The sequence below is a fragment of the Raphanus sativus genome, chromosome 5 (assembly GCF_000801105.2).
Source record: "Raphanus sativus cultivar WK10039 chromosome 5, ASM80110v3, whole genome shotgun sequence".
NCBI lineage: Eukaryota > Viridiplantae > Streptophyta > Magnoliopsida > Brassicales > Brassicaceae > Raphanus > Raphanus sativus.
The window spans coordinates 37,864,322-37,886,919 of record NC_079515.1 but is presented as its reverse complement, the minus strand read 5'-3'; the positions used below and the strand labels follow the sequence as shown (position 1 = coordinate 37,886,919).

The window sequence follows — 22,598 nt, the reverse complement described above, 5'->3', positions numbered from 1 at the left end:
CCTTCATTCTTGAAGCAAAAACCAAACGGGGATATCACTGTTTCAAGTAAAGGGCACAGCATAAATTCCGATTCCTTGGCAAAAAACAATCGCAGTTATTTGTTAACTTCTAGTTAGCTAGTAATTGTAAGGCCGCTTGTCTGATGGAAGATGCGCCTCCTCAGGTTTGAAAATCGCAGATAGAACATAGTGTTGTGCTCTTAAAGGTTCTTGCAAGGCTACTGCTCATCATCAGTTCCATTGTAATGACTGTTCCATACTCGACGCTTATAGTGGGTTAGTAATTCAGTTTTACAATATCTTCTTTTGCTAGAGAGCTTTTGATGTTGAGATAGGATAGTACACTGCATTATAATCCTGTTACAAAATTTGGCAGAAAAAATGTGTGGCCTTGCACAGTGACCATTAAAGTGAATAGAAATTGGAAAAAAAAAAGTCAATAGATATAAAAAGGAAAAAAATAAAATAACAACAAGTTGCTTAAATTTGATAATTAATATTTTTATTCCATAATTCTTTTAACAAAAAAAATGGATCATATGGAATTTTATTTTTATAAATGGTATAATATTTAAAAATAAAATACGAATTCATCAATCTATTTAGTCATTATTTAGTGCCAAATTGTTTCTTTTCTTATGTAAGACCTGGCTGAGTTAAGAGAAGCCCATTGCCGAGCTTAAGAAAAGGCCCAAAACAACATTTAGATTAAAAAAGCCCAGATATTTGCCATGAATGCTATCTTCTTCGAACACGTGCGTTTCGGTCATAGAAGCACCAGATAAGATCCCCAAACCCTAAGCGCATCATTCATCATCGAACCACAAGAAGCGGCGCATCTGACAATCCATCCAAAAAACGAGAAAGATGACGACGACCGATTCGCAGCAGAAAACGAGCAAGTTCCGATGGGGCGAGATGGACGAAGACGACGATCTGGATTTCCTTCTCCCTCCCAAGCAGGTGATCGGCCCAGACGAGAATGGATTGAAGACGGTGATCGAGTACAAGTTCAACGACGAAGGCAACAAGGTCAAGATCACGACCAGGTCACGCGTCCGTAAGCTAGCTTCCGCGAGGCTCAACAAACGAGCCATGGAGCGGAGGAGCTGGCCTAAGTTCGGAGACGCCGCGAACGAGGACGCTGGTAGCCATCTCACCATGGTTTCGACCGAAGAGATTCTTCTGGAACGACCTAGGGCTCCTGGTAACGTTGATTCTTATTACCTAATCTACGAATCTAAAACAGTAGTTTTTATTATTTTAGTGGTTGTTTGGGTGTAGGAATCATGAACTAACACATAAGTCTTATTACATAATCTAAGATTAAACGAATCTAAAACATTAGTCCATTTCTTTTGGTTAATACTAGTTTATATCTAAAACATTAGTCGTGTTACATTAGTTTATATCTAACACATTAGTCTTGTTACATTACATAGGAATCCAAGACATTATTAGTCTTATTACAATAGTTTTATTTTTGGTTATGCGAATTGTGAACTAAAACAATTAGTCTTCTTATCACATAATCTATAGACTAGACGATCTAAAACATTAGTGTTATTTGTTATTACATTAGTTGTTTTTGGATATATGAAGAGTCTATTCGAATGACTTGGGTGACCTATTAGCTGCTCACATGTTAGCTACGCGGCTACTTCTTTGTGTGATTGGTCAGTATGTCACCGACATCAGTTCACTGTTTGTTAGTCCATTGTGAGTAGGAGCAGGCATGTGCTCTCACGTTTTACGGCTGCTTATTGTACACATTCAATGTTGCTTTCGATATGAAGCTTTTCTTTTAGTTCATGTGATGATATGCGGCTATGTATTTATACTGTTTTAGCACAAATTTATCTGTTTGGGCCATAACTTCTTTCCCGTTTCTGGGTATGTAATGTTTCAGGTACCAAAGCAGATGAATCAAAGGCAGCAGGAGACGGCTTGTCTCAGCTGAGTAAAGGTGCAGTCCTCATGGTTTGCAGGACATGCGGCAAGAAAGGTGACCATTGGACATCAAAATGTCCTTACAAGGATCTAGCTGCACCAACCGATGTCTTTGTCGACAAGCCACCCACAGGAGAAACATCTGCTGTACCCGCTGCACCTGGTGGCAAGGCCGCTTATGTGCCTCCTAGCATGAGAGCAGGTGCAGACAGAAGCACTGGTGGTTCGGACATGAGGAGGAGGAACGATGAGAACTCTGTGCGTGTGACTAACTTGTCTGAGGACACCCGTGAACCCGATTTGATGGAGCTCTTCCATCCGTTTGGAGCTGTCTCCCGTGTCTATGTGGCGATTGATCAGAAAACTGGAGTGAGTAGAGGGTTTGGTTTCGTCAATTTCGTGAGCAGAGAAGACGCTCAACGAGCCATCAACAAGCTGAATGGTTATGGTTATGATAACCTCATCCTCAGGGTTGAGTGGGCCACTCCAAGACCCACTTAGAAAATGTCTCGAGTCCTTCGTAAACTCTTCTCATTTCGTCTTTCTTGCTATGGCTTCTTGTTTATCAGACTGTTTGTCTGTTGGTTTGGTTTTGGTCGGATTAGATCAGAAGATGTTATGTTCGTCTTTAATACATAAGCAATGTTTCGAATACTTGGAAGTTTATTTAATCAATTTATATCTACCCAACTCGTAGTTAACATTTTCTAATGGAACAAAAAGAATTCTCGATGTGTTCCGCCATAACCCCTTGGATCTCTACTAGCCACTAGGTAATCTAATTGTTTTATTCTTTTTTTTTTTTTGGTCAAAATCTAATTGTTTTATTCATTATGCCAATTTTTAGTTGCTATTAGCTATGCTTTAGAAGAAGCCGAGTGTTCGGTTGGGAAATTTTTAGTTTCTTGAAAGGAGCTCTGTACATTGGTAGCTATATAAGTGAGCTCCACGAATACGTGTTCCCATGCCTGTAAAAGAAGTCATGCCTGTAAAAGAAGTCCACACATAGTCCTTTCTATTTATATACTTCTATATATAACAAGTCCTACTTTTTCTCTTATTTGTTATTTTTCCCTTTATTTACTCTTAGTAATTAATTCATATGTTTCCTCATCTTTAAGCTCAAAACTTAAATTACATGTTTTTCACGAAAAACAAAACACGATTATACATCCCATAATAATAAACACATTAGGTTTGACATACGTTTTTGTGGTTCTCTTATAGTTTGAAACCGATTGTCAAAAGAAAAAAAAAGGGTTTGAAACCTGATATATAATATATTTGAAAGTCTTCTCATCGTTGACTGAGTCTGAGGTTATCTTCGTCATTTGTGTGTTTCGTAAACCGTCTTCATCATCTTCTCCCATTTATATATGTTCACCTGAGAGTTGTCAGTTGTCACTCCAGAAAAGGGGAAAACAAAAAAAAAACTACTAAAACTAAATAATCTTAGCCACCGTTGGGGCTAATTTCGTAATTTGCATGAGGGTAACTGTGAAAATTAAGTGATCTCCGGTGATGAAACTGAATCGCGGCGGTGGAGAGCTCGGCTACCACCACGAGGCCCTGAAGTTTTCTAGCTTAACCTTCACGCCTGAGCGGCCACGTGACTACCTCGTGCTTTTCACCCGCTTCTCGATCCTCACGTGCCTCATCGTCTCCATCTCTCTCGTTCTTCGCGCCACTTTTTCACCCTCCTCCGCGCCGTACTACTCCTCCTCCTCATACCGCCGTCTCCGTTTCCCCGCCGTATCTCAGAAAGCCCTAGCCACACCGCCGGCGAGATCCGTCAGACCGATCAACATCTCTCACATCCAGTTCTGCATCGCCGGAGCAGCCAAGACGTGGATCGATCGGAGCCGGTACACCTCCTCGTGGTGGCGCAACTCCACACGCGGATTCGTCTGGCTCGATGAACCGGTTAAGATCCCTAAACACCACTCCGATAACCGGTTCTCGATCCCGGTTCGAGTCTCCGATACAAGCTGGACTCGGTTTAGATTCTCCAGCTCACGTGCCGGTGTTCGGATCGCTCGCGTGGTCTGGGATAGCTACCGCCTGAATCTACCCGACGTACGGTGGTTCGTGATGGGAGACGACGACACCGTCTTCTTCGCGGACAATCTCGTGAAAGTTCTCTCCAAGTACGACCACGAGCAGATGTGGTACGTCGGGGGAAACTCGGAGAGCGTCGAGCAGGACGTGATGCACGACTACGACATGGCGTTCGGAGGCGGCGGGTTCGCGATCAGCCGTCCGCTCGCGGCGCGTTTGGCGGCAGCGATGGACGGTTGTCTACAGCGGTATTTCTACTTCTACGGCTCGGATCAGAGAATCGCGGCTTGCGTTAGCGAGATTGGCGTTCCGTTCACCGAAGAACGCGGGTTTCATCAGGTGTGTTTCTGTTTTTTGATTGGTTGTTTGGATTGCTTACACGTGTCCCAATCGTTTGTTGGAGCCCCCCGACAAAATTCGAAAAAGGTTTAGATGCTGAGAATGAGAATCGCTAGATTTTAGTGGGTTTTTGCCACGTTTTATGAACTTTATTGATATAGAGTCAAACCTAATAATCACTTAGGTAAAAAAGTTTTTTTTTTTAATATTAGGATTTTGATTTATTGAATAAAGTCACACAATTGTTGACCAAATTAGAAAACCAGTGTCAGTTACAGATGGAAACATTAGCCACGGTCGATAGCGTTTAATTAATGAAACAGACTGAAGTGTGATAGTTTTATGCTTAGATGAATACTCTCCTACCGTTTTTGTTTTATGTATGGGTCCTCTGTTGCTTGTGGTCCATGATTGTTGGCAAACAAATTATATTTCTTATTTATTGGGGGTTTAAATTTATTTCTAGAGCACCTGATTCTGTCTGACATTATGATATACTTTTTTCTGGCACAATCGTTTTTTTTTTTTTTTGAGCAACTGGCACAATCGTTATGATATACTAGTACTACTACTACCTTTTCTAAAAGATAAATATTTTGAAAAGTTATTTTAAAAGAATACATTTCTTATATTTATGTAGTTTTTATTAATAGTCTTTTCTACAAATTAATGATATTTAGTAAATTTTATTGGTTTAAAATTATGAGAATTAAATAAATGATACTAATATATTTTTTAATATGTATGAAAACTTTTTTCTTTTTAAACCGATGGACTAAAATTTCATAGCATTCCTAGTTATCTGCTTTATTTAGTTTGCTTGTAGTCTATGTGTCCCTAAAAAAATATTGTCAAAAATTATTGCTGTTAATAACTCTGTTTCTAATTAGATATTTATAATTGTTTTATGTATTTTAGATACCGGTATTAAAAATAGACTTTTGTGTTTTGGACTAACAACATTCTTTGCTTGTGTTGAAAAACAAATAAATTTGCAGCTTGACATAAGAGGAGATCCATACGGGTTTCTGTCAGCCCATCCACTGGCACCGCTTGTATCTTTGCATCACCTCGATTACTTAGACCCATTGTTCCCTAACAAAACTCCCATCGAGTCGTTACAAACCCTTATGAAACCTTACACCTCAGACCCACATCGAATACTCCAACAGATTAATTGCCACGACCACAAGCATGGATGGTCCATATCCATCTCATGGGGATACTCCATTCAGATCTACACTTACTTCTTGAGCGCTAAGGATCTAGAGACGCCGTTGCAGACCTTCAAAACCTGGCGGTCTTTTAGCGATGGGCCTTTCACGTTTAACACAAGGCCCTTGAGACCTGACCCTTGTGAGCGTCCCGTCACTTATTTCATGGATGGAGCAGAGGATGTGAGGGATAGTGGGACGAAAACTTGGTATAGTGTAGCGGATAAGAACTATGGTCATTGCGGAAAGAGTGAGTATTCTAGGGTTAGTAAAGTGAAGAGGATATTGGTGACTTCGATGAAGATGGATCCTGAGTATTGGAACAAGGTTAGTGTCTTTGGTTTGTTACATACTGAATTTATGTGAGAATAGGTTTTTGAAGCTTTATAGTTAATATCCTTTTTTTGTTGATAGGCACCAAGGAGACAGTGCTGCGAGTTGTTGGAAGGAGGAGGAAGAGGAAGTGAGAAAGAAATGTCAATAAGGATTAGGAAGTGTTCATCTTTGGAGATGATATAAAAGAAACTCGAAAATCTAAACAATTTTAGTACTAACCAAAAGATTCCGGTTATGTTTTGGTTACTTAAGAAAAACCGAATCAACGAGACAATGAAAGGCTCACTGAGAGAGGAAAGCACGAAACCCTCGCTAGTATGCTGATGTTTATCTCACTTTTGCTGTGCACGTATCGTTGTATGATAAGAGCATATACAGCAAGTTGGTAAAGGAAGCTAGCGTAGTTGATTAAAACATTGATCTCGTGTATGTTCGATCTAGTTTAGAAAATATATTCAAATGTCTCGGATAAGACAAGATGTTAAAATATTCAGCTTGGCGCTTTTTTTTTTTGGTGGTTAAGACATTGGAAACAGTTAACGTGACTGTTGGGCCATCATTAGGTCAGAAGCACAAGGAGGCGTTGGGGTCTTACCCATGGACTAATTAATATGCCACATGTTTGGTCCTTGTGACAAAATGAACCACAGCACATCACAACTTGATCTTTCTGTATTTTCCTGCTACTTACGGTTTGTTATAGTAGAGAAAAGATTAGATTTGGTAACCATATATGATAATGACTCGATAAATAAAGAATTCAGAAGTAAATGAATCAAAAATTTCAAGTTCTGTCACATGCTAAGCCGTGGCCTTTTTATCTCTACCTAGGCTCACCATCTTACTATATAATGAAATGATCCATAATCGTTGTAAGCAAGCAGAATAATATCAACAACAAAGTTATCTTCTTCTTCAAACTTACAAACAGAGTGAATCTAATGAGCTCATACGACAAGAGAACTCATACGCCTTATCATCCAAGGTCTCCAGTAATCATTGGGAGAATAATTAATAGATCTAATCCAATCCAAGCTTGAGTTCCAGGGAAATGCACATATATCATACATGTCGTGATCACCACTATTCACACACAGACAAAAAATCACCCAAGTCTACAAGCTTGAGTACCTCGTCGATACCAAACCGGTGGTGTAAACCGTCGTTACCAAAACGGTGATTACTAAACCGATTCGTCCGCTTTATTCAGTCAATGAGATTCAAATACTCATGTTTTTGGTTCGGTTGAATCTTTAACCGGCTCACTTCTTTTTCAGTCAAGGAAGTTAAAAGATTTGGCTAATTACTCTAAAAAAATATTATAAACTCACAAGGAGGAAAGAAGATTTATCCAAGAAAACATCTGACCATAGTTGCTCGTCGTTACCAAAAAAAAAAGGTGGTTACAAACCGGTTCGTTTGCTTCATTCAATCAATAAGGGTAACCGGTTCATGTTTTTGGTTCCTTCTTCTTATCCAAGAATCTCTGATACGACTCAGAGCGCGCTCATGGCTTCGTCATCAAGGCGTTCATGGTCGCTGTCCCTTATGCCACCGGAGATACTACAAGAAATCTTTTACAAGACTCCGGCGGAAGCTCTCATCCGATCAAAACCCACGTGCAAGGAATGGTACGCTCTCATCACCGACAAAAGATTCATCAACGAACACTTCAACCGCTCCAAAGAACACTTCATAAGAATCTTCGATGATAAGGTAGAAATCATGGATCCAGTGACCACAACAAGCTCAGTTTCACCAGTCCCAAACGCGTTACGACAACATCCGTACAAGATAACTTTGGTGTACCCACTCATGGTTCACTGCGACGGACTCATGCTGGTTGCGTACGATATTGATGATTGTAGTTGCGGAAGCGACGGATCAAGACTCCCCAACCTCGCGCTTTGGAATCCTGTTTTGAAAAACCTCAGATGGGTCGAGCCCTCACGAGGTATCACGAGTTATGATCTCCACGGGATTGGATACGACAAGAACAACCGTAGCGATGGTTACAAGATCTTGAGGTTTATTAGGGTCCCTGGGGAGTTCCAGGGTTATGGAGATGTTGAGATGTATGAGTGCAAGACGTGTTCTTGGAGAACCCTTGATGTCAAGCTTGATTATGCAGGTGTCATGCGTAAATGGGTGGCTGTGATGGGTAACATGTATTGGATTGCTTGTAGAGTTGAAGAAGATGATGAAGAAGAAGTGTTCATTCGTTGTTTCGATTTCTCAGATGAAACGTTCAAGGACATATGCTTCTGTCCAACCTCTGATTATGATAATAGTCACCTAGCTATTTTCGACGGAGATAGCTTGTCGTTGCTACAACAAGACCAAGCGTCGAAGAAGATCCAAGTGTGGGTTTCAAGCAAGTTGGGTGATGGTGATGTCTCGTTCAGCAAATATTTCAGCTTGTCCGGTTCGGTTCTTCCGGCGTTACGGGTCCACGAAAATGCGGCCAGTCCGGTGTACTGCTTTGTGAAGCCGAAGAGTGTCATCGTCTGGTGCGTGGGAGTTGAAAGAGAAGGTGATAAGGTTTGTACTTGCCTTACTAATTATGAGATTGATAAGGATGGGGTGAGAGATAGAAAGGTGACAAAACGATACAACGTGCATGACTTTTCTGGGGCCTTCGTCTGTGGCTACGTGTACGTTCCAAGTATGATCCCTCTTCCATGGGCAAGAGATGATTAGGGTTTTTGTTTCGTGTTCTTCAAGCTTTCGTTTTGTTCTTTGTTCTTTGATCTTCTGCCATATGTATATATCTTGAAAGGAACTATGATAAAGCTGTGTTGTGCAGATGTTACTGAATATGACGATTGGTTTTGGTTTATGTATAACAATCTTGACAAGTTTTAGTTAATGGTTGCACTGTTATAGAATGTCTGTCTCAGTAATGTTAACGTTGCTTTCGGTGCTGGTATGGGATTAGTCTTCTGATTTAAATTTTTTTAGTACGAATCAAAAGATTCCGGTTATGTTTTGGTTACTAAGTACAACCGAATAATCAACGAGACAATGAAAGTCTCACTGAGAGAGGAAAGCACGAAGCCCTCGCTGGTATGTTGATGTTTATCTGTCACTTTGGTGTGCATGTATCGTGTGTATGATAAGAGCATATACAGCAAGTTGGCAAAGGAATTATAGCGTAGTTGATTAAAACATTGATCTCGTGTATGTTCGATCTAGTTTAGAAAAGATATTCAAATGTCTCGGATAAGATAAGATGTTAAAATATTCAGCTTGGCGCTCTTTTTCTTGGTGGAGCAGACATTGGAAACAGTTACGTGACTTTTGGTCAAAAGCACAAGGAGGCGTTGGGGTCTTGGTCATGGACTAATTAATATGCCACATGTTTGGTCCTTGTGACAAAACGAACCATCTTTCTGTATTTTCCTCATACTTACGGTTTGTTGTAGTTGTTAAAAAGATTTATGGATGTTAGATTTGGTAACCATATATGATAGTGACTCATTAGTAAACAAATCAAAATTTTCAAGGTATTGATCTCACAAAGTAACGGTGCACCAAGAAGATTAAAACCCAAAATTCTCATGGAGCTCTGATTATTATTATTTGTTTTTCCTTTTTAGACTCCAGTTTTCTTGCTTCTGATTAATTCCTTAAGCTCTGCAAACTTCTTCTTGCATTGAATCATTGTTTTCCCAGGAACAGCAGCAGCTACTCTCTCCCATCTTTGGCTAGTCTCTTTGGGGAATGTCTTCAAAGCTTGAACCAAAGCTCTCTCTTGCACAACCGACCAACCATCTGCATCTGAACTCCTCCCACTTGCTTCACCATCGTTGTTGTCTGAGCTTTTACCAACAACAGTCTCTTTAAATGTTTCTCCGAGCTCCTCCTCCCTAGTGGAGAGAGGTGACGCGATCGAAACCGTAGGTTTCCTTTTCTCGAGGAACGTGTCGAACGCCTTGGCGGAATCTGGTTTTTGAAGTAGAACCGTCTTAGTTGCTTTGAGAATCTCCTCCACGGTTCTCCCTGTACCAATGTAATCTGATATAACCTCCCATCTCCGAGATATCCCCTTTGGATATTTTATAATTCCTTTTCTCAGCTTATCAATCTCTTCTTTGCTCCACGGTTGCTTCTTCTTCTGAGTGTTATCTAATTTACTAGGCTCCGCGTTGACTTTCTCACTTTCTTTGTCTTCAGAGTTGACTTTCTCACATTCTTTGTCTTTAGAGTTGACTTTCTCACTTTCTTTCTCTTTAGAGTTGGCTTCGTGATCATTGATCACCTTTGCTAACTCTACCCCTTGTTTGTTTCCCATCGTATCACATAGACTCTGCAGCTGCTCGATGCTAAGTGACATGCATAGATTCACTACATCTTCCTTGGAGACGAGACGCTGAGCCAGGACATGAGCTGCGAGAGTTCTAAGACGGCTCCGTTCTTTGAGAAAGACTTCCTTCTCTTTCTTTCGTTCTTCTGCTTCTTCTTTCCTTCTCTTCTCTGCCTCGGCAGCGGCTTCCTCTTCCTGCTTCTTCTTAGCCATAAGCTTTGCTTCTTTCTTTTTCTGCTTCTTACCCTCTTCCTCCTCTCTTCTTTTCAAGATCCTCGGGTCCATTCTATATGCATTCTCCACTAGATTCCGGATTCGAACATCGTCCTCCTGTCTAGCCTTGGCGGTCTTCTTGGCCTTCTCTCTCTCCATCCGCCTCCGCTCCTGCCGTGAATCAGCCTTCTCGAGATCATGCCTCCTCTCTTCGTAGTCAGGAAAGGCTCTTGAACTCTTGAAACCGTTCCAGAACCTGTAGAACTTATCAACCTCTTTCAAACTCGTCTTCTCGTCTCCCAAATCCGGTACACGCTGACCCGCTGACCACCTAGCAACTCCCTTAAAGGCTGGACCAAACACCTTGAAAAACTCTCTTGGCGTTAGCTCCTCCACGTCAACAACATCAAACTCGTCTGTGGAGTCGAAGATTCTCCTCTTGGTCGGATCCGTCAGCACCTCGTAAGCTTCTTGAATCGCTCTGAAACGAGACTCTATCTCCTCTTTCTTAGCCTCCTTCCCTTGTTGAGTCTCCTCAGCGGTGACGAGAGCAGCGAGTTTATCCGGATGATGCTTCAGCGCAGCTTCTCGGTAGCTTTTCTTTATCTGATCTTGCGTCGCAAGGTACCTCATGTTTCTCAATCCCAATAAGGCATAGGGGTCTTGTTTCTGCTGCTGCTGCTGTGTACCAGGCTTCTTCTTCTTGTTCTTATTCTTCCCTTTGTTACCATATGGGTTGAATGAAGGAACGTACTCCTCCTCTTCATCATCGTCACCAACTCTCTTATCGCTACGTTTACCACCGTCACTGCGTGCCTCTGCGCATCCATGAAGTTTACGAGCAGCTGAGTGGAAGGCGTGACCAGCAGGTTCACGGTTCAAAGACTTCGCGGGAAGAGAATTGGAAAAGGCGTAGAATGGTTTTCCATCCACGAGCTCGTTAGAGTATGTAATTAGCTTAACGGGAGGGTTACTTCTCCCGATCGGCATGATGAAAAAGATTACAGAAAGATTGTTTAGCTTAGGGTTTTATCTACATATGTTAACCTATTAGAAGTAGTTGGCAAAGCTAAACCTATCAGATTATAACCGGTTTGGTTGTTCGAATAGGTCTATTCTTTTGATTTTGCCAACTTACAAATAGTTTGGGCCTAGGCCCATTTATCCAACTATTTGGGCCTAGCAACTTGGTCCTGAACACTACTACGCTTGTTAAGAGCTGGTCGACTAGATGATGATGCTATGGAGTTGATAGACTCAACGCCTGTTGAACCGATGAACATTGACCACACTTATGTATTGATATCAAGAATATATACAAACTCGTATAATCCAAAAAAAAGGATTCGAGAATATGGGTAGTGATGAGAGATAGGATTCAGTAAAGAGTATTGGGTGTGTAGTTACGTGGTTTACAAGGAACAGTTTACTTGCCTTTGGTTTGTTATGCAAGTCAAGAGCTAACAGAGGAAGTCTATAGAATTCTGTGGAGAGGTATCGAGCAGTAGGCGTGAGCATAGCGAGAGGTTAGCAGTAGCATTTGGGATTCTCAACACTAGTACAGGGACGACATATATTTTTTTATATTTTGTGATAAAGAACCTGAGGGTTTGTGAAGATTGTCATGCATGTGTTAGTGTTCATCAATATGGTCAATATGTTCAATAGAAAATCCTTTTTTCTAAAAAAAAATAATTTACAATATTTATTGAACAGATTAAAATAACTTAATTCGAGTAGGATTTTGTAATAAATTTTTAATGTGAGCTAAGCATGTATAAATTATCTAGCTAGAGATATGTCAAAACACAACAAAAAGTAACCGGATTTCGCTTTATAATTAGATCAGTTCTATGTTTGGTGTCACCTAATCTATTCAAACTCATCACTCGTAAGATAGAATAATACTTGTAAGTTTGCTTTGACCAGTGCATGTTCTATCTACTGGTAAATGTGCCCACGTCCTTTTATCTGAAATTAACCTTAACAACTAATGAGAACGCCCTGGTTTGTACTAGTACCAAAAAATTGATAAACCAAGCTACATTAGGATTGTATTCCTGGTTTGTAATAGTAACATAACCCACTTACCCACACGGCGCCACGCATATATACTCTATTGCTTTTCTCCAACTTTTTTGTAAAAAAATTACTTTCAGTTTTCAAAAAGGGAAATTTGCCCCTATATACACAAAAAATCCTAAATTCACTGACTAACTAAAAACACCCCCTTTCTCCTACTTTCTCTTCCTATCTCTCTCTACAATTTCTCTAAGAAATTAATTTCCAATTTTTTTTTGGTTACTTGGCAAATAAGCCCTTTCAAAAACGAATGATCCGAATATACAATGCATGATACGGATTCACAATATTTAACAACATTTATGACTACTAATAGTGGTATCATGATGTCATCATCATCAGCTCAATATTTTTAGATTATTGATTTTCCTTTTATAACATGTTATCAATTTTTGTTTAGAGAAATACCAGAAGTGTCTTATCAAAAAAAAAAACCAAAAGTGTAATGAAATTTGTTTTTACATTTTGCATTCTCAAATATTTAAATCGATAAAGACACAAATGTATCCAGCTCAACCGGTTGGTGAGGTCCGACTGCCTGTGGCATTTTCGAATAAACTTATGGTCCAGTTTTCCAAAACATCAACGAACGAATAAGTGAGACCAATTTCCTCTTGAGGAAAACGTGACGTTTTGACAGACATTTCTTAGTTAGTACGAAGAAAGAAAAGATATATAAATCGAATTTTCGTGTTCCACATGGTGTTAAGGATTATATGCAAATATTATAAGACCATACATTCATAAAAATATTCCACACGTACATTTTGGAAAATATTGCATGCACATATTATAAGACCATGCATTCATATACTTTGAAATTGGGTTGTTAAAACTTCATTATTTCGTTATTAACCTTCTCACAGAACAAAACAATTGTTTTCGGTTGCTTTACCAGCTAGAACTAAGACACCACAACCTGAAATTAATGGCAACCACCAGTTATATGTCTAGCCGAGAAGATCGGATAAGGATAGTACGTAGCCCTAACAACGGAGCTTCCACGGCATCTCTTTAGACTTATTTTAATTATCGTCTGATGCTTCTCACTTACTAAAAAATATGTTTGATAATGAGATCCAAGATTTCATGTGTTATATGTGATTGTAACGTAAATCATGTGTAAAAATCTCGTCTTTCCAATATGTTTTGGGTGGATCGTAATGTATATGTACTAAAGCGATTCAAATGATTTACTAAGGCATAAAATTTGAGAAGTACATTTTCATTTTATTTTTCCATATTAAGAATTTTTGTTATAATTATATGTAAATAGAATTTATAATTTTTTATAATAGAAAAACGTGTACTAATTTTAGCATTGTTTATGAAACTTCTATTAATAAATATATTGAGTAAATGGAATTTCGTACTTTTTTAAACACTTTTTTTTTTGAAATACAAATGGAATTTCGTACTAACAAATGATTTTAATAATAAAATTATGATTGAATATAGTCAAATTAAATATTTATGATATTAACTTAACAATTGTTATATAATTGACTTCACGAAGTTATCTTCACCAATCGCTAACGAAGTTGATTAATTTAGAAATTATTAATGTGATTTCTATTTGAATTTATATAGATCAAAAATGAAAAGGCATGTTGCTAAAGTTTCTTTGGTCATTTAAAAATGCTAGACCGGCTGTCGACCACATTTAACATATTTCACGAAGGACCACATATTGTTTCTAATTTCTATCTTTATACCTAGAAACTTGAGTGGACTTCATTTAGCAAATTTTTTTTTTTTGAGTGGACTAATCGACCGTGGCGTACCACAAACTTCACGGGCTCAAATAATGAGGGTGAGTACAAAAAGAAACATATATATATGGCATGGAACATGCTTTACATTTTACACAAATAGTGAAACAATATACATGCACTTATAGGCTTCGGCACAGATCGGATATATGAATTTTTAAAATATTTGTGATTTGTTTCGTATGTTACGGATATCTAATTTTTTGATTTGATTTGCTTTGAAAAGTTACATATATTCGGAAATACGAATATCTGAAAAATAAGTAGATATTTGCGGCTATTCATCGTGGGAACTGGTGGAAGGGGATTTCATTAGGGCTGTTAAGCAGTTTTTTCTGGAGCCGAGCATGAGTAGACAAACAAATGCCACAGTTATTTCTTTGATTCCCAAAACTCCTGGTGCCTCTTCTCTCTCGGATTTTAGGCCCATTTCCCTTTGCAATACTGTGTACAAGGTTGTTGCGAAGCTGTTGGCTGCTAGGCTTAAGCTTATTACTCCAAAGGCTGTTCAACGAAATCAAGTGGGTTTCGTCAAAGGCATGCAATTATGTGAGAACGTCCTTCTTGCGTCGGAGTTGGTTGCAGATTTTCACAAAAAAGGAGCTAGTAATAGGGGTTGTCTCCAAGTGGATATCACCAAAGTCTATGACAGTATTGAATGGGAGTTTGTCCTTAATATTCTTCGGGCATTTGAGCTCCCTGCGGTCTTCATCTCGTGGATAAGAGAATGTATAACTACTCCTCATTATTCGGTTTCGCTCAACGGTGAACTCGCGGGTTTCTTCCCAGGGAAAAAAGGCCTGCGCCAAGGTGATCCAATTTCTTCTTCTCTCTTTGTTATGGCTATGGATATTCTATCAAAAGATCTGGATACAGCAGCCAGAGAAGGAGGTTTTGGTATTCATCCTCACTGTTCTAATCCCTTGATTACTCACTTGAGTTTTGCCGACGATCTCCTTATTTTCTTTGATGGGTCATCTGATTCTCTTCGTGGAATTTTATCCGTCCTTCGAGACTTTCAAAGAAGGTCGGGGCTGGCCTTGAATCTCAGGAATACTTGTGTGTTTGTTGATGGAAATAACAATCGCTTGGCTTCAGATTTGGTGGTGGAGTTTGGGTTAGTTCATGGATCTCTGCCGGTGAAATATCTCGGAGTTCCGCTTCTGCCTCACAAAATGCGAAGGGAAGATTACCAGCCTTTGGTGGAGAAAGTCAAAGCTCGGGTGAATACTTGGACTGCAAAACGACTCTCCTTCGCTGGTAGACTTCAGTTGATTCAGTCCGTAATTTACAGCATGATTAACTTCTGGTCATCTATCTTTCCTCCTAAGGAGTGTATGGAAGCGTTAGAGCAAATTTGTAATGTTTTTCTTTGGACTGGAGCTTCAGGTTCGGCAAGAGGGGCAAAGGTCTCTTGGGAGGTAGTCTGTTCTCCGAAAGAGTGCGGAGGATTGGGTTTGAAACGGCTTATGGGTCTTAACGAGGTCTATGGAGTGAAGTTAATTTGGCTCATTTTTGCTGGAACGGATTCTTTGTGGGTCGCTTGGATTAGGAATCATGTTATACCGGACAGACTGTTCTGGATAGTTGATTTCTCTAATGTGGGCAGTTGGATTTGGCGTCGGTTAATGAAGTTAAGATATTTGGCAAAGCCTCGGCTTCTCTGTCACATTAACTCGGGAACAACTGCGTCTTTTTGGCATGATAATTGGATGGAGTTGGGGTCTCTTATTGACATTATAGGTCCTCTCGGGCCGCTGGTTTCTGGTATTCCAATTGAGAGCTCTGTGGCAGAGGTTGTCTCTGCAGGAGCGTGGAGAACGTCTCGTAGCCGTAACCCTAGTTTGCGCCAGCTTCGTCAGTCATTACCAGCTCAAATTCCCGACATTTCCTCTCTCGATGACGATTTTTATTTGTGGAGGAACTCAGCAGACGATCCTCCATCGTCCTTCTCAGCTTCCAAAGTCTGGATTTCCATAAATCCACTCTTACCTGTGGTTTCTTGGTACAAGGCTGTCTGGTTTGCTCAGAAAATTCCAAAACACTCGTTCATTGCCTGGCTTGTTTTGAAAAATAGAATGTTAACTCGAGACAGGATGAGATCTTGGGGTTTGGTGGTTCCAGCAGAGTGCCTTCTTTGTAGTCATGCAGCAGAGACGGTGGAGCATCTGTTTTTTGACTAGCATTTCTCGGCTTCAGTATGGAATCTTCTAATGTCGAGGGTTAAATTGATTTATCCCTCGTCTCTGCATCAGATAATTCCTTGGTTGATTGATGTTCCAGTGCGGAAAAAGATCAAAGTCATCTTGAAGTTATTGTTCAGGCTTTGGTGTATTTCCTTTGGAAGGAACAGAACTCTCGCCTGCACTCAGGAGTCCGTAAACCGGCCGTTCAAATAGCAAAAGAGGTCCAGCTTCAGACTAGAGAAAAGTTACTGAGTCTTGATAGGGAAGCAACATCAAATTCCCGCCCCACACAGCATGTCCGACATGCATCGCAGTCCTATCTCTCTACCTGGTTTGATAGATTTCAAGGTTGAAAGATCTTTGTTTCACATGAGTTTCACTTGAGTTTCTTTTGTTTCTGTTTTATATCCTCTTCGATTTCTCTGTAAGATGATGTAAACTTTCCTTTTGGGGCTTTCTTTCTAAATGGTATCGGAAATTTAAAGTAAAAAAAAAGTAGATATTTGCGGATATTTACGAATATTTACGGATATCTCATATGTTTTAATTAATACAAATAATTTTAAAATTTTGATAAAATTTTATTTTGCAAAATATCTTTTTGCATGGTATATAAGATAAAAATTAAAATAAATAATGAAATTTACATATTTTAATTTTTTTTAACTTAGTTAACAGTTATAATAACACAAAATTGAAAATAAATTATAATTGTCATAATTTATTTTATTTATTTTATATAATACTTTTATAGAAATAATAATGTGAATAGAATTTGACAAATTATATGTTAGAATAATAATTATATAATTTTATACATTGAAAACTTTAAATATAATCAAGATATACATGTGTTTATATATTGCTGGAATGGATCCGATATCCGCATTCCAAATTTTTAATATTTGTGATTTACTTCGATTTTAACGGATATCAATTTCTAATATTTTTTTGCTTCGTAAGTACAAATATCCGAAATTTTTGGATCAAATCGAAATAAATAACTAATCGAATCAAGTTTAACGGATAAAATGTCCAGCACTCCATGCAATACAATCAATTATTCGTTTACGGTCAGAAGATTGATGTAATAATAGAAAGGCTACAATATAATTATATACGGAACGTTTATGCACCTTAACTTAAGTAGTACTTGATTCTCGTTTTATTAAACGAATGCTCGTCAGCACGTATTCTGTTCACACTTATTTGATATTAGCAGGAGAAGCTTCGCCACTGTCAGAGTTTCTGACCTTCGTACTTTTAATATTTAATCACTCGTTCAATGTTCAACTCAACTGGCATATTCTCGTTCATTTTAGTAATTTAAAGTTCTTGTTGTATAAACATTGTATGTACTATGAAAATAATTTGACATGTGAAATGTATCCTTATATTTTGAATAGTATAGTACAAATCGTATATTCGATCACATTTTTGTCTTATTCAACACACAAGATTATCGCCAGCAATTAAAAAAATATGAGTTTTATTAGGTTTTCACATTTTTGTTTCTTCTCCTTTAAATTAATCACCAGATCCAAAATATTTTTAGTAGTATTATAATAATATTAATAATAGCTACTTCGAATTGTTATATATTCCAGTTTGATCCAAAATAACTATAACTTACTCATAAAAATAAATACTAAAATCATCAAATCTCAGTTGAGAGTAAAGAAATCACAAATATTTCTATTAGGCATGGGCATTCCGAGTTCTAATCGGGTTTTGGTTTTTCGGGGTTTATCAAAATCAATTCCATTCGGATTATATGAAAGCTAGGTTCGAGACCGGTTCGGGTTCTATCAGATTCAAGGTCGGAGTTAATAAATCTTCAAAGAACCGGTACAACCCAATGTATTTTTGGGTTCGGATCCCAATCAGTTCTTCGGTTTAAAAGTACCTAATTTATATCTATTTTATAACCAAAACATAAGCAAAATCGGTTCTTCGATTTTAAAATACCTGATTTATACCTATTTTGTAACCAAACATAACTAAAACTGATTCAAAAATAAAAAATGAACATAAACCGTGATCATTCAAATTAAACGAAAGATAAGCATATATATTGATAAAAGGAAAACCAGATAAATGATAGCATAAAACTAAAACCAAGTTTTCATAAAATGAGAAACATTGTTAAGTGAAAACAAAACCAAAATCAAAAAATTTCAACCTTCAACCGTCACCTTCATGTAATAATAGCCACCAACTTTCATGTAATAGATCATTATTTTAGATGTTCAATATATTTTAGTGTATTTTTGATATATATTAGGAATTGAGATCATGTTTGGCAGAGCCCTCTCGAATTATATATGGACCATATTCAAAAAATATTAATGGTATATTTAACGATGTAATAGAGTAATTTTAAAAATTTATAGTTTTATTTATATATATCTGACATTTTTCTGAAATTATCAGCTCTAAATTTAATACTATGATTAAAAAGTTTAAATTTTATATCATAACTTATATATTTATTTTCAAAATTCTTAATTTTTCTTTTACTTTTCAACTCGGATCCTATTCGACCGCTCGATTTGCACATACTGTTAGACGGTCCTGGTTTGGTACAAGATGTTTTTAGGGTTTTGAATATTTCGGATTCTATCGGGTATCCATTTAAATCCGGGTTTGATTCGGATGATACTCATAACCCGAAATACTATAAAATAAGATCTATTCGGTATTTATATCGGATTCAGATCGGTTCAAATATATTTTTATTGGATCGGATTCCATTTAGATTTTCGGGTTCGGTTTATTTGCCCAACCCTAATTTCTATTTAAAAGACCTTAATGTCTATCGCTTCGAATATCGATACATTAAAACGAGAAAGAATATTCTAAGACTTGGCCTTGTTTGGGGGTTAAAAATTAACTAATCATCAAGTGACATTAATTAATTAATTAGTCTCAAGGGCAACAACTTTGAGTACACTTTGCGTGTTTCATGTTTTTTTAACAGTTTTCATGTATTTTTAATGTGTTACCTTTGATGAAGTTCCATCTCTCTATAAATATAAGTGTGTGAGGTGCATCTTTAACACACACACACACACACACACCATCTTCTAATAATTCTCCTTTAGTCTTATTACAAGTGAGTACGATAAACAATGGGTTCAAGATTGGTAGACACCATTCCTTCCCTAAGGTTCTTTTCTCTAATTCATTTTGAAACCGCTTATATATTTCGATTTAGTTTATTTTCTTTCATTGTTTCATATATATGTTTGTGTATACACTATATGCATGGTACTTTCATACTCTGTATACGTGATGCAGCTATGATGATGATAAGAGTGATGATGCATATGCGTTTGTGAGAGCTCTACGTATGAGTGGTGGAGATGGAGCCAACAGTTACTCTGCCAATTCCCTTCTTCAGGTTTTTCAATACTTTCCCTCCTTAATTGTAAAATAACCTTTTCAATCACCAGAATGATCAAATTGTAAAAATTTTAAACGTTAACTAACTATTTCCAAGTTCATGAATTGACAAACGAGTTTGCTCTATGAAGACACAGTCTTGATATGATTCGAACAAAATCCAAATATATAATATGCAGGAAATATAAAAACTTACAAATTACCAAATACTACAACATTTATATATATAGAAAATTATAAATTACAAACTTACCAATACACACATATATACATGCATGTGTGTGTGTGTGTGATTGTGTGCGTATAACTGAAAACACATGATATATCTAGATATGTCTATATATTGGACTGTCTTTGGTGAACACCACTGAAAGAGAAATTAATCACATTATAAAGAGAATTTTCATAACTTTTTCTTGATCAAATTCACTTAAGTCATATGTATAGTTTGCTTTCAAGAATTTTGAACTTAAATATAAGAAAACATAATACTAAGATGCTAAAAAATTAATTGAGATAAATAAATGTTCGTTTGGATACTTACATTTAAAATGTACAAAAATATTTATGTTAACGTAAACATGCTCGACGAATCTTTACCGTGATTTTGTTAGAATCGTATCAAGACTTTATTCCTACAGAAGATTTAAATTCATTTGTCAATTCATGCATGAAACTAGATTAGGACAAAAAGGCTGTCAGCAGATTCTTGTTAAGGATAAGATTTGTCTGGAAGTCATATTTCCCTTTTTAAATTTATATTTGACACACATAAAAAAAAACATATATATAAAGCAGTAACACAAATGAATAAATCGTATATGGTTGTCGTCATCATGTAAAGTTGTGTCCTCTTAATGTGACGATATGTCATGGATCGAAATTTTATATAGTTTCGTTTCCAATATATATACTATATTATAATAATAAAATTTCATGACATTTTAAAACAAATCATCAAAATATTTCCACTTGTTTTAAGAAAAAAATTTATTTCCACTTGGAATTAATAGCTAGAACACAGTTTTCTAATTACCATATTTTATTTGGTTTCTAGAGAAGAGTTTTATCGATGGCCAAACCAGTATTGGTTAAAAACACACAAGACATGATGATGAACTTAGACTTTCCAAGCTACATCAAGGTTGCTGAACTGGGTTGTTCGTCCGGACAGAACTCATTTCTGGCAATATCTGAGATCATCAACACCGTCAATATGTTGTGCCAACAATTGAACCAAAACCCACCAGAAATCGATTGTTGTCTGAATGATCTCCCGGAGAATGATTTCAACACGACTTTTAAATTCGTACCTTTCTTCAACAAGGAGCTCATGATCACAAACAAATCATCATGTTTCATCTACGGAGCACCAGGCTCCTTCTACTCTAGGCTCTTCTCTCGCAACAGCCTCCATTTTGTACATTCCAGTTACGCTCTTCATTTTCTCTCCAAGGTACTTACTTAGCAAATTGAAAGACTGGTGTAATGTTTTTTACTCGTATAAAAACATTGAGTTATTTGATATTTATATGATGTGATTATGTGTTTCTATATAGGTTCCTGAAAAGCATGGAAACGATAAGGGAAGTGTGTACATAACTAGTTCAAGTCCTCAAAGTACATACAAGGCTTACTTGAATCAGTTCCAAAAAGACTTCACCATGTTTTTAAGGTTACGTTCTGAAGAAATTGTCTCAAATGGACGCATGGTTCTCACCTTCATTGGTAGAAATACTCTTAACAATGATCCATTGTATAGAGATTGTTGTCACTTTTGGACATTGCTATCCAAATCTCTCCGTGACCTGGTCTTCGAGGTATATAAGAACAAATTATTCATGCCTTTTCAAACATTTTAATATGTCCATTTGATTTATTATTTGATAACTAGCTTATGAATATTATTATATATGCCTCTTATAAAGAGAGCAAACCTTCAGCTTGTTTTGTTTTAGGTGAACTATATTTAACATTTGTTTTGATGTCTTAATAAAACAAAAAGACCATAATTGTTAGGGTTATTATTATTTTTTTATTTTAGTATGTTGAACTTAGGCATGGTCCTCATCATATCAATCTCTTTATTAACAGGGCCACGTGAGCGAATCAAAACTGGATGCATTCAACATGCCGTTTTATGATCCAAACGAACAAGAACTCGAAGAAGTGATACGAAACGAAGGCTCTTTCGAAATCAATGACTTAGAAAAACATGTATTCGACCTTAGCCTTAGTAACAACAACAACGAAGAAGATGACTATGAGGCAGGATACAATGCAGCGAATTGTATAAGAGCAGTTACTGAACCAATGCTCGTTGCTCACTTTGGAGAGGATATTATCGATATCTTGTTTGATAGGTACGCACACCATGTTGCTGAGCACGCTAGCTGCAGGAACAAGACGAGTGTCACTCTTGTCGTTTCATTGGCTAAGAAATAATTAGCTTTTGTGGGTTATGCTTTTATTTACAATCTACTATATATTATTATTTTTTCTCCATTAATGTATTCCAAGACTCGCCCGCTCGTGTTATGATGCCATTCTAGTATTGGAAAATAAATCAAGATTGTAAGATGTTGTGTTTGTTTTATTTTAAGGTCACTTTAATTTGTTGTAATTAATAAATTGATAATAAAACTTATCAATATGTTGTACTTTGCATGATTTTTAAGGTCAGTTTGCTGTAGTAAATGATAGGTTGTATCTATATTTGGTATAAAACATATTACGT

At 37.3% G+C, this 22,598-nt stretch overlaps 7 protein-coding genes across 7 annotated transcripts in view; 5 read left to right on the top strand and 2 right to left on the bottom strand.

The window, feature by feature from the left end:
* The window catches only part of LOC108857557 (PRA1 family protein A3), a 1,881-nt gene extending 1,572 nt beyond the window's left edge, over positions 1 to 309 (top strand). Inside the window, exon 7 of the mRNA XM_018631545.2 lies at positions 1 to 309. This exon is cut by the window's left edge and continues 116 nt beyond it. The gene's annotated coding sequence lies outside the window, so the exon portion shown is untranslated.
* Positions 1 to 22,598, bottom strand: part of LOC108857633 (40S ribosomal protein S14-2) — a 43,596-nt gene that overhangs the window by 4,811 nt on the left and 16,187 nt on the right. The gene's annotated exons all lie outside the window — the stretch shown is intronic.
* On the top strand, positions 770 to 2,640 carry LOC108805147 (uncharacterized). Its single transcript, XM_018577119.2, has 2 exons — positions 770 to 1,207; positions 1,910 to 2,640. Exons 1-2 carry the CDS (start codon positions 868 to 870, stop codon positions 2,449 to 2,451), a joined length of 882 nt encoding a protein of 293 aa, XP_018432621.1. The 5' UTR covers positions 770 to 867; the 3' UTR covers positions 2,452 to 2,640.
* On the top strand, positions 3,297 to 6,348 carry LOC108856562 (uncharacterized). Its single transcript, XM_056985931.1, has 3 exons — positions 3,297 to 4,347; positions 5,346 to 5,888; positions 5,976 to 6,348. The coding sequence occupies exons 1-3, from the start codon at positions 3,472 to 3,474 to the stop codon at positions 6,078 to 6,080; spliced, it is 1,524 nt and encodes a 507-aa protein (XP_056841911.1). The 5' UTR covers positions 3,297 to 3,471; the 3' UTR covers positions 6,081 to 6,348.
* Positions 7,246 to 8,674, top strand: LOC130495027 (putative F-box only protein 15). Its single transcript, XM_056985932.1, has one exon. The coding sequence runs from the start codon at positions 7,350 to 7,352 to the stop codon at positions 8,595 to 8,597; it is 1,248 nt and encodes a 415-aa protein (XP_056841912.1). The 5' UTR covers positions 7,246 to 7,349; the 3' UTR covers positions 8,598 to 8,674.
* On the bottom strand, positions 9,493 to 11,447 carry LOC108860866 (uncharacterized). The gene has a single exon (XM_018634715.2). The coding sequence runs from the start codon at positions 11,404 to 11,406 to the stop codon at positions 9,493 to 9,495; it is 1,914 nt and encodes a 637-aa protein (XP_018490217.1). The 5' UTR covers positions 11,407 to 11,447.
* Positions 19,522 to 22,521, top strand: LOC108859694 (salicylate/benzoate carboxyl methyltransferase). Its single transcript, XM_018633601.2, has 5 exons — positions 19,522 to 19,625; positions 19,757 to 19,859; positions 20,919 to 21,317; positions 21,421 to 21,681; positions 21,956 to 22,521. Exons 1-5 carry the CDS (start codon positions 19,588 to 19,590, stop codon positions 22,304 to 22,306), a joined length of 1,152 nt encoding a protein of 383 aa, XP_018489103.1. The 5' UTR covers positions 19,522 to 19,587; the 3' UTR covers positions 22,307 to 22,521.